Raw genomic sequence first — 15244 nt, forward strand, 5'->3', positions numbered from 1 at the left:
GAGCCAGTGATAGCCTCCTCAGAGCCCACCTGTCAACTCGCACGCATGCAAACAGGTGCTCTTGGTTTTCTGGCAATGAGTCACTGTTGAGACAATTTGGCGCTGCTATTTATAGATGTGGGCTTTTCCATCTTTGTGTTCAACTTCTTATTGATCACCTGATCGATTGAGCAACACTGCAAGTTGTATGGATCCTAAGTTAATATAATAATACAGTTCAAGTTCAATTAAGATTTGATAAAAAAAAATACTTCACAGTGCTCCATAAGCAAGAAAATGATTTAACTGAAGGATAAAGCAGTTTTATTAGTGCTTTAAAACATAAGAAAAACGGCCATACATCCTAATGCCACTAAATTGTGCGCTCCTGGAAAGTTGCGCGGTGAACTTCAGGGAGGCATCTCCGCCCGCTGTAGGAATGCAGCGACAAATGTAGGAAGCTTCGCTTGAAGTAGGACGGAGCTCAGTTTTTATCTTGTATTGTTCCGGGTGTTGCGCACCGAGAGTATGTTCACCGGGCTGCCGGAGACTTTAAACACGTCAGCGACTTTTAAGGATTATTAGACTGAAAGCTTCGCGGAGACTTCAACATGGTCAGTAATCGATTTTCCACTAGTTTTAATAGCCTACTAAAAATCTGGTAACAGTAGAAAAGGTATGTTTAGAAAGCTGTGGATAGTCAGTGTGGCGCTCCGCGTTGGGATAAAAGAAGCTGACAAACTTGAAGCTGCAGCGTCAGCTTGCTGTGTGATTTCTGAAGATTTTTGAAGTTTTTCTCTTCCCAGGGCTGCAGCAAGGTGATGTGGGGAGTGGTAGGGGCGGCTGTCGTCATCACATTAATAACAATCCCATCAGTTTATTACAGCAGTAAGTTATAAGTCCAGCCTGTCACTCTTGTCCTGATCAAGTTGAATGTAAAACCTGAATTCAAACCAAGCAGGCTTCTTTCATAGTTGTGTCTGGCAAATACTATAATGCATCTATTTACATTTTGTCATTTAAGAAAAGAAATGTGAATGATCCTGTATGCCTCTACAGCTACAAGTTTGTCATATTGCCAGCAGTAGCTTGTAGTAAAACAAAACTCTGCATATGTTCAGAATCTGGAGGAACCAAAAGGCCTTTCACACTCCAAGATTACTTCAATGACACCATTAGGAAGAAATCCTACAATTTGTACTGGATATCAGGTATCACGTCCGCTGCAGTGATTGAGCTTTCTGAGCAACATATCAATCTTGCATGAAGTGTTCAAATGTTTTTACAATGTGATTTATCATCTCTTGTGTCTGCAGATAAGGAGTATCTGCACAAAACAGGAGATGGGGATGTCTTTCTCCACAATCCTGAAACACAGGAGAAGTCACTATATTTGAGCAGTTCAACCTTTGTAATATATCTGCGTCTTCTAACTTTCACCAACAAACACAGTTTTGTTTATGACAATATGAAAGGTGATAAATTCTATACAGATTTTTTATATTTCCATTTCAGGCCAAAGTGGATGCCACTGATTACTTGTTGTCAGGTGATCATAAATACGTTGCTTTTGAAAGCAATTACACAAAGGTGATACGTCTCCAGTGATTGATCTCTTATCATTTTATATTCTTGTTTATGCAGTTTTTTTTAAAACGTTAAAAGTGATCATAAAAATCATGATATGTCAATTTTATGTTTAAAATCTTACAGAAATGGAGACATTCATACACAGCCTCATATTCTATCTATAACAGAGAGAACTCGTAAGTAGACTTCTCTTTGTTTTATTAGTATTTACTGTGTCCATCTTTGTATTTGTAGACATATTAGTGTTGTTCTGAGTTGTAAAACAAAACCTAAAACATTGGAGAATTTTACAAAACAGAAAAAAAAAACGCAGCAATGGAAGCCAGAACAGTGAGTACTAAATGCAAACAAAACTTCCAGCGACTGAACTAATGTGTGTCTTCAAGCAAAAATTGCTTGTTATTTCCAGAGGCACACTGCTAAACCAAGGGGAGAATTATGGATCATTTGCAAAACACAATGGGAACGTGTAGCTAGCCAGTAATATAACCTGTTGACAAAACAGGTGGTGTAGCTGATATGCAGTCAACTCTAACAAACCTCCAGAAAGAAAAAGCAAAAGAGGCTAGATGTATGTAAAACTTCTCATTTATCCAAGTCATGATATGCAACATAGGTTGAGTCAACTTTGTTAATGTTAAAATCTTGGGCAGAGAAGAAGTGGTTTGAGCAGGAAGTGAAAGAGGCCATTAATGTCAAAGCAGAGAAACCGAAACCTTCACTTAACAGAGGAGGAGACTGAGACATCATCTGTTTCCCGCCTACAATAGCATAAACAAGCAACTCAGGTGAAATCTCCCACTATCTCCATCAGCACTGAAGAAGCTCTTCTGAATGATACAAAACATTTTCAAGTAACGAAACCCAGTCCAGTTGACTTGATTCAACCTATGTTAGACAGAAGAGGCAAAACACCCTGTAAACCACAGCCTAAGAGGGCGATGAACAGTGCTGTAAAAGCAGTAAAGATAGTAAAGTCATGGACAGGATCACAAACCATATAAAATGTGCCTTCCTGCCCTGAACCTACATGCAGACTGTAGAAGCAAAGCACAGATCTACAGAGCCAGTAACCTGCAAGTTATGACAGTCCAACAGCAAGAAGATTAAAGAGACCAGATGTAGGCTATCGCACTCTATTTGGTAGGGATGTTCAGGGATGTGAATTTACTGTATAGGACTGTTTTAACTATGCTGTGAATTAATAACGAAACAGAATTTTTAAATCTAAATTAGTTGTAAATAAAGTTTCTAAGTTTGTTTTTTTTTCTTCTTCTTTTTTGCAAGTAAATTCAGACTCTATGCAGTGGCTTAACTAATGACAGTGTATCAGCATAAAGCAGTGTGTCCTGCCTTCATGTTAAATTAGCTGACATTCAAATCAAACTGGTTTTGTGAAGACTTTCTTTTCACTTACATGAACTGAACTTAGGGCAATTTAATTAGAGCAAAGTTGTGCTATGGTTATATACTGTCATCAAATTTACAGTTGTCTGCTAATGAAAGAAATTAGAATAGATCCTGTAAAATAATAGTAACTTATGGGTATTTTCTGACATTAACATTAGCAAAAGTCTGTACAGTGTAGGTTTTATGTGTCACCTAAAAAAGTTGTGTAGTTAAAGCAGCACAAACAGTGCAGCCAAAGGAAAATGGACTGAATGCTCCGTTAGAGACTCTGAAAGTACAACAGATAAGTTGCAGCATATAGTACATTTACACCACTGATAGAAGCACAAAAATGAGTCCAAACACACTAGCCAAATAATACTTATTCTTTTGGTGACATAAAGAACTGTTGGTATTTGTAAGGGTTGATAGTAAGTTCATCGTGAGCAGATTAGAACGTTGTTCAGTCTTCCACACATTCCCTCTCTTTAAGATGATTAGACTGAAGATTATTTTTAAAAGTTTAAAGTTTAATAGCTCTAAATGTGCAAATGTTACATTAATAAACAGCATTTACTGTGGGTGTAAAATAAATATATTCTGAATTTACACTGTTCTTGGACAGTATTTTTTATCAAGTGTCACTTTTTGTAATGACATTTTAAATTCCTCATAGACAAATGATGCATTAGAAGTATTTTATAGGAACACAATAACAGGCTGAAAAATAATAGGTTCAATTGTGTATTGTAGTTTATTTTTCTCCTGAGGGCTCAATGTGGTGTATAGAAAATGATTACTACCTTTAACACATGTGCTGTCATTGCAGAACATTTGTTACACCAGTGAGTCTTCCACCTGTCGTGCAGTACTTTACCTTCGCACCAAAAGGAAACCAATATGTGAGCATACACCATGTTATCAGTCACTCCTAAATTAACAATATTTCAGCCTGTTCTGTTTTACTGTATTACTGGGACTTTGTTTTATTTATTTCTACCTGTATGAATGTTTTCCATAATATATTTTTTTAGTAAAGTTTCTTAATTTGAATATGAATATGAATATAGGCTAAAATTGTATCCAAAACCTCAAAAGCTATATTTATTCTATCTTTTGCAGGCCTACATCTTAGACTTCAACATTTATTTAAAGTCCGATGTCATGGCTGAAGCTGTGCAGGTGACAAACAATGGGGAAAAAAATGAGATTCTTAATGGTGTCCCTGACTGGGTGTATGAGGGTAGGTAAAGTTAAGTGTGCATCTGTGTTTCCACATGTAAATGTATTTACTGTCTTTGTGTTTTCTTCCAACTTGCAGAGGAAGTGTTTGCATCAAATGGTGCAATATGGTGGTCCTCAACAGGAAAATTCTTGGCTTATGCAGAATTTAATGACACTGACGTTCACAAAGTGGAGTTCACTTGGTATGGATCTGAGCAATATCCTCAAACAGTGTCTGTTCCATACCCAAAGGTGGGATTATATGACTTTTTCCAAACACAAAATATATTTATTTGCAAGTAAGGTAACAAACAAGACGTCTTGTTTGATTAATCTTTTTAATTTTTAATTTTTTTTTTGGTAATTTTATAACAAATTATACATTGTTTTTTTGTTTTCTGTATGTTTTGTTGTTGCCAGACTCTTAATTTTATCTAATTATTCATCATGATTGCAATACTGTGTCATAGGCTGGATCAAATCTTACTAAGGTGAAACTCTTTGTGGTTGATACCACAAATCCCACCTTCCGCACACAGGTGGCCCCTTCTGCTTCCATTGCATCTGGGTCTGTATATCCTTAAGTTTATACGATCACTTAATAATCACATTTATAAAGCTGAGAGAAATGTAATGTCTTCGTGGTGCACCTCATGTGAAGACCCTGTCACTTTCTGTTGCCTTTACTCAGTGATCACATTTTATGCTCAGTGACCTGGGTTACAGATGAACGCGTCGCTGTGCAATGGCTAACGAGGAAACAGAATCATGTGGTCGTACAGATCTATGATTTTGATGGAAGTAGCTGGAAAGAAAAACAGGTAGACGTCACTCCCCTTTTTAGCTGTCTGATCGGGAACTCATAATGCCCTCTAGTTAGGTGTTTTTTTTAACATTACACCAATTTCATGTTTAAGTAATAAGATTAAGATAAAAAGAAAAAAAAAAGAAATTAATGCTTTTTTGTCATTATAGAAATTTCAGCAAACAAGTAAGACAGGCTGGCTTGGCCATGTAAGTTTCCCTAAAGTCAGGATTGTTAATGAAACAAATTCATCTTTACAGTTTCATTTGGTGACTGTATTTTATTTCCTCAGTATGTGCCTCTGCCTCTGTTTTTTGCTGAGGATAAGCTCAGTTTTTACAAAGTGATGAGTGATACTCAGGGCTACAAGCATATTCACTACATCAAAGATGTGAGTGTTTTCATTACAGAATACACTGTTGAATCAACTCCTTTATCTTTGTGGTGTCCAGTTGATTAATAAAAGTATCTTCTTAAGGGCAAAGCAACACCTATTACCTCCGGGAAGTGGGAAGTTATCTATATATCCAAATTAACAAAGGACGCCATGTAGGTGAAAACACGTTTGTCTCAAAGCTATTGAACTTTGAAAGAAAATCTGTAAGGAAATGTGCTAAGATTCGTGTGAAATTCTTTTCTTCAGATATTTTGTGAGTAATGAGTACAAAGGAGTACCTGTAAAAAGAAATCTCTACAAGTAAGTAATTATTCTGAGTGATGAGCACATCATCACCTTATTTTATCTCAGAAACATATTATCTGGAGTTAAATGGAGTGTTTACATACTGTATGTGTAATATTACTCTTTTTTATTTCCTTCAGAGTTATGCTTGGAAGCAGCCCGTCTGCCCCCAAGTGCCTCAGCTGCGACTTGTATGAGGACAGGTGTCAGTACAACTCAGCTTACTTCAGCACTGATGCTTCTTTCTACCGAATGGACTGCTATGGTCAGTTTCCCTTCCACATGTTTTCTCAAGTAATAATTCACCCATGTTGGAAACATCTGTGAACAATAATCTGAATTTAAGCAGTTCAGTGCAGTTATACAGAAGACTTGATATGTTATATTTATGTGTTTTTGTTGTCACCAGGACCTGGATTGCCCCTCTACACACTCATGGACAACAGGGGTTCAGGTGCAGGTATATTTATTCATTCATTCTTAAAACCACACCGATACTCAATGTTTTACTACATGGAGAAAATTCTCCCAATGTGTTAATATTTGTGGTTTCCACAGCATCAAGATTAATTAACTAGAAAAAACAATAAAGAAAATAAAAAATTCTGAGATGGAAATTTTCTTTTAAGGTCTGTTCTAATTCCATTGTGTTTTTACTCAGAGCTCTCCGTTTTTGAAGACAACAAGGATCTGGGAAACGTGCTGTTGGAATTCCAGATGCCAACAATGCAATACGGCACCTTAAAGATTGCAGGATTTGGTGAGAACTTTACACTGAATGTCTGTCTCTGATGTCAGTGACAAGTCAGTTTTTTGTGTATATGAACTGAAGGTTTAAACTTCCCAAATTACACCTGTGCAAATTACAGACTGGTTTACGAGCCTCTTCCAGATCGTTTCTGCAGAATCCTGTTTATTTGTGCAGAATTTAAACCAAGATTATTTTAGGAGAAACGCAGCCTTTAAACTCACACACAGTGTCAGTCAAATATCTGAGTGTCACAGCAATAAACAAAATATGCATTTAAGTGGACCAAACGTTTAGATGCAGGCATATGAGAAGCTCTAGAGTTTTTACTCATAACAGTGAAAATAAGATGCATTTTCCCTTAGAAACATCACTGAACTTGTGTTACACAAGACTCAGAACCAAAACTGTTCATCTTTGATCAACATTACTTTTTTTTCTCAAACTTTTTTTCCAACCAACAGACCTTTGGTATGAAATGATGTTACCACCGAATTTCCAGAGGTCTAAAAAATATCCTCTTCTTATTGATGTGTAAGTCAACACTGCTCAGAGCTCCTTGAAACTACACGAAAACCTTTGGTAGTGTTTGCTGATTTAAGGTGTCCGTTGCAGCTACGCTGGCCCATGCAGTCAAAGTGTGAACTACCGCAACAAGCTGAACTGGGGAACATACCTTTCTAGTTCACACGGTATCATCGTTGCCAGCTTTGATGGAAGAGGTAGCGGTTACCAAGGTGATGAAATAATGCATGCAATCTACAAGCGCCTTGGGACGTTTGAGGTGGAAGATCAGATAACAGCTGTGAGGTAAAGTGTCCAAACTTTCAACCACCTCTGTGATTTATGTTCTTATGTTGTCTTGCAAACATGTTTTTCATGATGTAGGAAAATGTGCAGATCTCTAATTAGGCCGCATTTTTGTTCCTTTTAATACATGCTATCCATTTTACAGGAAATTTATTGACATGGGTTTCATTGATAAAGATAGAATTGCAATATGGGGCTGGGTAAGTTGCCTTTGTCTTACCATTTTCTTGTACTTATTTTTGTCTTACCTTTAATAATTACAATATATTCTGTTTTGTTTTTCAGTCATATGGTGGTTATGTCACCTCTATGGCCTTGGGTGCTGGGACTGGGCTCTTCAAGTGTGGGATTGCAGTAGCCCCAGTAGCCAAGTGGGAATACTATGGTGAGCCTTGTGCTTTGGTCTCTTCTTACAAGCATTGCATTGCAAAAAGGAATAACTATTCCACTAATTCAGTGTGACATTATTATTTTCAGGTTCACCCATTTTGATCTGAGTTCATCCAAATTTCTATAACTCCTCAAAAAAAGAAGCTTTTTAATCACCAAGATTTGTTAATCTGTTACATTACAGACTGAAAAATAGTCAAAATATTTGATCTACTGATTATTATTGAACATAAATTCTTCATTTTGCTGTATACTTAAAAATAACACAGGTCTGAAATAGTCACAAAGTTTACAACTGGAGGTTTAAGCACCCAAGTTTTGTTTTGTTTTGTTTTTTTCATTTCTGGTTTTAATAAATGTTTTCATAATGTCAGCCACACATTAAAAAGTTCTGCTGTCCAGGTTACCATGTTTACATGTTTTACTGATCATTGTTTTGAGAAAAAAACACATATTCATGTTCATAAGCATTTCCTTTTTAGGTTTATTTAAAAGATGATTAAGTTGGACTAGCATAGACACAAATGAGTGAAGTTCACCTTCAAGTTGTCTTACTTTCTTAATTTTCTTTAGTGCTTTCTGATTAATAGAAATGTTTTGTTTTTCTTTAATTGGTTTGCAGCTGGTTTGTATTTTTGTTTGCAGATGCTGTATACACTGAGCGCTACATGGGGAAACCCACGGAGAATTCAGAATCTTACAAGGTTAATATAACAGAAGTCAACCCTGTCAAAATAATCTCTTAAACATTCAAACTACACATTCCTGACATTAGGTGCATTTTATGCCGTAATTCTTTATTTATCTCTTTTATTAGAATTCAACAGTCACATCCAGAGCAAAGAACTTCAAAACAGTTAACTATCTTCTGGTCCACGGCACAGCAGATGGTACGTTAAGTCATTTCTATTGCTGATAAGGTCTGAACATGTGGCTACCGTGTTTATCATCAGGGTACCAGGTAACACAGTTAAGTCATGCACAAATGGATTGTTTGCCATGAAAGAAATTTAAGCTTTGACGTTGAGTCACGTAGTGAAAACTCTCTCTTTCCTGTAGATAATGTCCATTTCCAGCAGGCCGCACAGATCTCCAAAGCTCTGGTGGATGAGCAAGTGGACTTTGAGGCGATGGTAAATATTGGCTCAGGAAAGAGGAGCTAATATTGCTGCTGATGGCGTTGATTTTATAAATGTTTCAGAAGCTTTGGAATATCATGCAAGAAATAAAAAGGATGTGCATAATTTCAACATGTCACATATAATCTGATTTTGTCTGTGCACTAACTTTATTTTTGTGTTAATTTCAGTGGTACACTGACAGGGATCATGCTCTCAGAGGATCTGCATACTATCATATTTACACCCTCATGAGCCACTTCCTGCAGAAATGCCTCCTTAATTCGAAATAGATAAGACAAATATTGATATTTTGTAAAGTGGAGTAAATTTTAAAAAATGGAATTATTTGCACACATTGCATTGCTCTCAACTGAGCCCTTGTATTCTATGTGAAGTTATGATTTTTTTTTCATTAAAATATGTGACCACTGCATGCATTTAAAGTAAAAAAAAAAGACATTTTATATGAATGTGATGAACTTAAAGAGGATGAGTTACACTACACTGATTTGTTGTGGAGTGCTGTCTTTTGTGTAATAGTAATGCTCTGATGAAGGTAAAATAAACATTGTTTTTAAATATAATACTTTAATTTTTCTAATTAAAAAGTGTTTTTTGTCCAAATGTAATACAAAATAAGCAGTTACTGTAAATTTAAAAGAATTACGTACTGTGTATTTTATGTAAGTTTTTCTAATGTGGCCAACGTCGTTGGTTTTTATAATCAAATTTTAAAGTCATATTAAAAGACTACTGTGTAAATAAAGTTTTGACTAACTCGGAATACATAATTTTAACACATATGCAGGCAAGGATTCATTCGTCAGTTTAGACGTCGTGTTTAATTTAGATGCTTAAAAGAGCAGAATTGACCATCCAGCTGTCATCCTGTCATTTTTTTAACCAAAGTTAAACACATTCAGTGGAGTGAGCTGGAAGCTGACTAATGGGTTGAGAGTAACGGAGGATACACTAAGGTTTCTATGACGGGGGGGGGAAGTCACCTGGGAGAGTGCTACTCAGCTCTGATATATAAGACTGAGCAGATCAGAAGGGGGCCATGAAACAGCTCCAGAAGTCAGAGAGAAGAAGGAGGACGCCAGTCAGCCCACCTCACAATTCCTCCCTCTAACGCTGAACAGAAAGGAGCACAGGTGAGATTTTTGCTGTTCCTTCTAAAGTGTAAACTATCTTGTCAAGATCGTCTTCAGCATATTTTCCTCTATGTCTTTATTTTTTTCTGTCTATCTTGCTGATTTTTTAGAGGCTCAAACAATGAAAAGTGCTCAGTCTCTTGCTGGACTCCTGCTCCTCATCATCATCCAAACCAGCTGGCAGGTGCCAGACCAGGACACAGACCGAAATTCTGTGTAAGATCAACCTTCACTTATTTTATTTTATTTTATTTTATTTTATTTTATTTTATTTTATTTTATTTTATTTATTTAAGAATAGCTTTAGGAACAGAACGCTTGATGTGCCAGAATGCATTATTATTGACAGCTTATTCTGGTCAACGGATGAAGTACCAGCAGTTGGTGTAAGGGGAATCCTCACGAAGTAACAGTGGATCACTGTAGAGTTTATTCATTTTGTTAGCTGAAATTCATATTTACAAAAACATCCTATAATAGGGTGGGTTGAGGACGGTTTTTAAAAATTATTTAATACAGTTTAAAAGTGAATTCATATATTCATTTATTCTTGTACTCTCGTAGTCATGAATATGGATGTGTAGTTTGTTGATGCAAATGTGTTGCAAAGTGTAACTAAATCTTTTTCATATTTACGTTGAGGATTAGTTATGTACATTTTAATAAGTTGCATGAAGTATAGTTGGAACATACCAGCGTGGAGCCAGAAAATGTGATGTAGAAGAAGATTTCAGTGAGAAGATGCTGTCCATAGAATTCCAGGATGGTGGACAAAGGGCGAGTTAGGGTTCATCCTGCTCTGCTGAGCTCTTTCCATGATGTGTCCTTTTTAGGTTACTGAGTGAAAGCTCAGCGCTCAATGAACCCATTGAGCTCCCAAACATGAAGAGGCACTCAGAGGGAACGTTTTCCAATGACTACAGTAAATACCTGGAGACAAGAAGAGCACAAGACTTTGTCCAGTGGCTGAAAAACTCAAAAAGGAATGGGTGAGTGTGTCTTCTTTTTAATCATTCGTAGTATGAATTGTTTCAAATCTACAGTACGTTGGATAAGCAACATGAAAACATAGATCTAAATGGAACTCCGGATGTATTGATAACTGATAGTGACCTCTTCACCTGTTACACTTTGATGGCATACCTGTGACTTAATCATCTGAATGTTTCGGCTTTGACAGGAGTCTATTCAGACGCCATGCAGATGGGACCTACACCAGTGATGTGAGCTCTTACCTGCAGGACCAGGCGGCCAAGGAGTTTGTGTCCTGGCTGAAGACCGGACGAGGCAGAAGAGAATAAAGTCATACTAAGCGCTCCCCCACCTGTTAGCATTCTCAAAACTAATACTACTTGCAACAATTTTTTCAACTGATTCTTCGCCATTGTATATGTTTCACAATCTGTACAATACTTTTTCCTGGTATTGCTATTAAAATCCCTTCACAAAAAGCCCTACTGGCCTTCAGTGGTTGAAGGAACATTATTAAAATGCTAAACTTTTCAAACTGCATCTCTTTCACATTTAGTCATTTTCATCTTCCTGTTCAGATTAATTTGTAAGAATATGTTGCAGATGACTTTTGGTCTTTCTTAGATATCTATGGATACACTTAATACTTTTTCTTGTTATTCCGAAAAGTGATATTTAGTTTTCAATAAAGAAATGAGTACAATCCATGAGTTCCCTTTTTAAGATACCAAATCCAAAGGAGTGATTTAATTAATCTCGGCAGGTATCTACATCTCTATCTGAGAACAAATTATGTCTAATACACAGGACACATTATTAATGCACACTGAGAAGATAATAGAATAGTCATTTTAATCAAATGCAGTGTCAAGAGTACTTTTTTAAGTAGAACATATAATATTATTCTCATGTCATTGTCATTGTTTTGTCAAGAGATGTGTTTCCACTGTGAGCAGCAGTTGTTTTTCTATCACGTTCTCTTAATATTACCTGCTTATGGAGGCAGAACATGAATCAATAAACACATTACTCCCTAGGGAGTACTGTGGTGAGGGATTTCTACAAGGTAACACGATGATGTGTGTCACCTGTCAGCTGCTCACTGGAGAAGGATTTCCCAGAGATGCTCTGACTGTACACCCAGGACAGTTATGCCAAATGAAAGAAAAGGAAATCATGTCAATCAGCTTAGTATCAGACTATTTGGGAACAGCGACTGGGTCGACACTTTTGATTTCCTCATGGCACTGAGACAAAACAGTAATTCACATGAGCCAGCAGCCTGACATGCTCTGGGATGTGCCACCTCTCCAAGCTGTCATCTGCAGCACATCAAACCATCTGTTGATTACAGAGGAGAACCTCTGCCCACTTCTGTCTGTTTAGCGGCCAAAATCTACGAGAGTTATGAATTGGTATTTGTGTTTAGCTGCCCTTACTGGATATTACTGTTTTGTCATCTCATCTCCAGCAGAGGCGTTAGTGTAGCCTAATCATCTTGAGATTGAACAACACACCAGATAATAAGGAAAACATTACTTACAGACAAATAATGACTATGAATTGGTGCATAAATTGTATAAAAGAATAGAGTCCTACTGACAAAGACATCCATCCGTTTTCTATACCCGCTTTTTCCAATAGAGAGTTGCGGGGGAGCTGGAGTCTATCCTAGTTGCTATTTGGCAGTCAGAGTACACCCTGAACAGATCGCAGCAGACAAACATAATAAACATCAGTCAGTATTTCTGTATAAGTATCTTTGTTAGCCAGTGGATTTTTTACCTTTAAAGTCTTGGCAAGGTGTTCCACTTACAATAAAAGCTGATCAAAAATACTGCTTCTGTGATTATCAGAGACAGTACTTTGTGATGTAAATTTTCTGTTATCTTTATGTTGGAGGGCTGTGAGAATCAAACTTCAGCTTGCACCTCTTGAAAAAGTTTGTTCTCTGTACTATTGGAACAGCCACAGGGATTTTTTTCCAAAATACATCAGGCTGGTTATAGACCTTTGACACTAATCTCTGCTGTTCTGCTAAACTACTATTCCTTAATTACATCCGAAGCTGCAAACACAACCACCTTTGGTGACCTCCAACCTACTCAGGCATTAATTGCTTACATTTTTAGAGTGCTGTGCAGCTGTTTAGAGGGGCACACAGCTGCTGATCTGGGAGGAAATTATAAGGATTACATTTTTTATACACATCTTAAATTTGCATCACTTGGTCTTTATTAAAATAATTATGGATAAGAACCAGACATAAGCTATTTAATGTATAATACCATGATAATAGTTGTCTGAGAGTAATGTTTTAGGATGCCCCTACATTTGCATTATCTGGTTTTTAAAACTTTTCTTGAAATATTTTTTAAAGTGTTTCAGAACTGTACATTTTCTTCTCATTATATACATAATGGCTCCCATCTTCCAAAGACGTGCATGTTAGGTTAGCGTGGGTCACTATAAATTCTCCCTAGGAGTGAGTGTGAATGGTTGTTTGTCTCTGTGTTGGCCCTGCGATGGACTTGCAACCTGTCCAGGGTGTACCCTGCCCTCACCTAGAAGCTGCTGGGATAGGTTCCTAACTCCTGCTACCCTGCATTGGAATAAGGAGGTCTAGAAAATGGATGGTTGGATGGATGGATGGATATATACATTATCTATTTTACATTATCAGCTATTTTGACCAAACTTTTGCATGTTCATGTACATAGACAAGACAAAAAACAATACTCATAGAAATGTATTCCCATTAGCACAGTGTAAACTTTAATAAAACAGTATCTCAAGTATCCCCTTTTTCTTCATTTATGTTATACATGTGCAATAGATGGCTTTTAATATTTATTTTCATCACAGTCAACAAAAGCTAACAACATGGTCTGAGTGACATTTCTGTGCTTATAATAAATAAATCTCTCTTTCTTTTCTCTCCCTCTTAACCGTTTGCATTCCAAGTGTTTCCAAAAGAGTCTTTTGACATCTTATCTCTGATGTTGATGACTGGTATTCTTAAAATCAACCCATCACCTTTTTCTTCATGTTAATGTATTTTAAGTATCACAGTACTGAAATGTTTTCCAGGGTGAAACACCTTTGATGGTGACTCAGTAAACCTCATACAAATATAAAACATATTAGGATAATCTCGAATGAAACATACATTTGCAACATAAGCATTACACAGACACTAAATACTGTTAAGTCTATATTAGTTTATAACATATTCTGCGGCAATCTCAAAATAAATACAACAAAAATATATATATAATTAAATAATTCAATATGTAAATAGGGTACTATCATTCTGACAGAAAGAGCTGTTGCATTTGGTTCATCAAAATACACAGTAAATTGTATATTTCCATCACATACAAGAGATTTAAAATGAGAAGCATCAAATATGAGCTGCAAATTCAGTTCATTAAATCAATAACTAGATGCAGAAAGGTCTGTTTGACATTAATAATATGATGGAAATTTAAAGGTTTCACTGGTTTCTAAACAAAATGTATGTGACAGGTCAGTTACCACATTTATTTACTTACACACAGATTCATAGGGCTAAGCAAGGATTTGTAATCTGCAGTACACCATGCTGATGTGTAAACTGACACAGAAGGAGCAGTGAAAAATATTCACAGTGCTGTTCACACTGTCTCCATCTTCCATGTCTGAACCTGCACTCTCACTGATTAACTTTCGTAATGGCAGAAGAAAAATACATTTATAAATACAGAGTTCTTTGTATAGACTACTGCAAATACAAAGGAGATGACAGACTTCTGTGCAACAAGTAGATGTTATGAGTTTACAGTAGAACAGCAGCAGTGATAAGATTAAATAAAAGTACAAAAACATCATCAGCAAAATATTCAGAACTTCAAGGATGAAAATTAAAACAACTTGTGAACATCTTATTCATCTGTATCGTTCTCTTAGGTTATTGCATGTTTGTTTCTTGGAATAAAATGTCTAAAAAGAAATAAAAACAACAACAAATCTACACCACACCAACATCCAAAGGGGTATTGCTCCCAGCAAATAAACCCCCATCATTTTTATCCCAAAAATATGTGTAAATAAATATTTAACCTGTCATCCTTAAAGATTAGTTGTTCAATTCAATTCAATTCAATTCAATTCAATTTAATTTAATTTAATTTAATTTAATTTAATTCAAATTACTTTATTTATCCCTGATGTGAAGCCTAATTTTGTAGACTCTCAGTTTAAAAACAAGATACAAACAGAAACGTAACCACGACAGCATTCAGACATCCAGGACGAGTCAGTGCAACGAACGAGGTCACAGGAGCAAACATGAAGACGACTATTGATTCTGTTTATTTTGTTTCCTGTTGGCAAAGCCAG

General features: G+C 36.3%; 2 protein-coding genes across 2 annotated transcripts; both read left to right on the forward strand.

Annotated features, from left to right (window-relative positions):
• The first annotated feature begins 493 nt into the window (after positions 1 to 493).
• LOC121649783 (fibroblast activation protein, alpha) lies at positions 494 to 9449 on the forward strand. Its single transcript, XM_042000836.1, has 26 exons — positions 494 to 593; positions 786 to 867; positions 1101 to 1190; positions 1296 to 1390; positions 1495 to 1569; positions 1693 to 1745; positions 3788 to 3860; positions 4081 to 4201; positions 4280 to 4434; positions 4653 to 4750; positions 4874 to 5003; positions 5158 to 5196; positions 5280 to 5378; positions 5466 to 5536; positions 5631 to 5684; positions 5810 to 5934; positions 6079 to 6129; positions 6331 to 6429; positions 6882 to 6951; positions 7033 to 7227; positions 7373 to 7427; positions 7513 to 7612; positions 8263 to 8321; positions 8435 to 8507; positions 8677 to 8750; positions 8927 to 9449. The coding sequence occupies exons 1-26, from the start codon at positions 591 to 593 to the stop codon at positions 9026 to 9028; spliced, it is 2241 nt and encodes a 746-aa protein (XP_041856770.1). The 5' UTR covers positions 494 to 590; the 3' UTR covers positions 9029 to 9449.
• Positions 9450 to 9693: 244 nt separating this feature from the next.
• Positions 9694 to 11488, forward strand: gcgb (glucagon b). Its single transcript, XM_042000837.1, has 4 exons — positions 9694 to 9892; positions 10003 to 10108; positions 10726 to 10881; positions 11073 to 11488. The coding sequence occupies exons 2-4, from the start codon at positions 10014 to 10016 to the stop codon at positions 11191 to 11193; spliced, it is 372 nt and encodes a 123-aa protein (XP_041856771.1). The 5' UTR covers positions 9694 to 9892; positions 10003 to 10013; the 3' UTR covers positions 11194 to 11488.
• The last annotated feature ends 3756 nt before the right edge of the window (positions 11489 to 15244 follow it).

This window comes from Melanotaenia boesemani, chromosome 12 (assembly GCF_017639745.1).
Source record: "Melanotaenia boesemani isolate fMelBoe1 chromosome 12, fMelBoe1.pri, whole genome shotgun sequence".
NCBI classification, from domain to species: Eukaryota; Metazoa; Chordata; class Actinopteri; order Atheriniformes; family Melanotaeniidae; genus Melanotaenia; species Melanotaenia boesemani.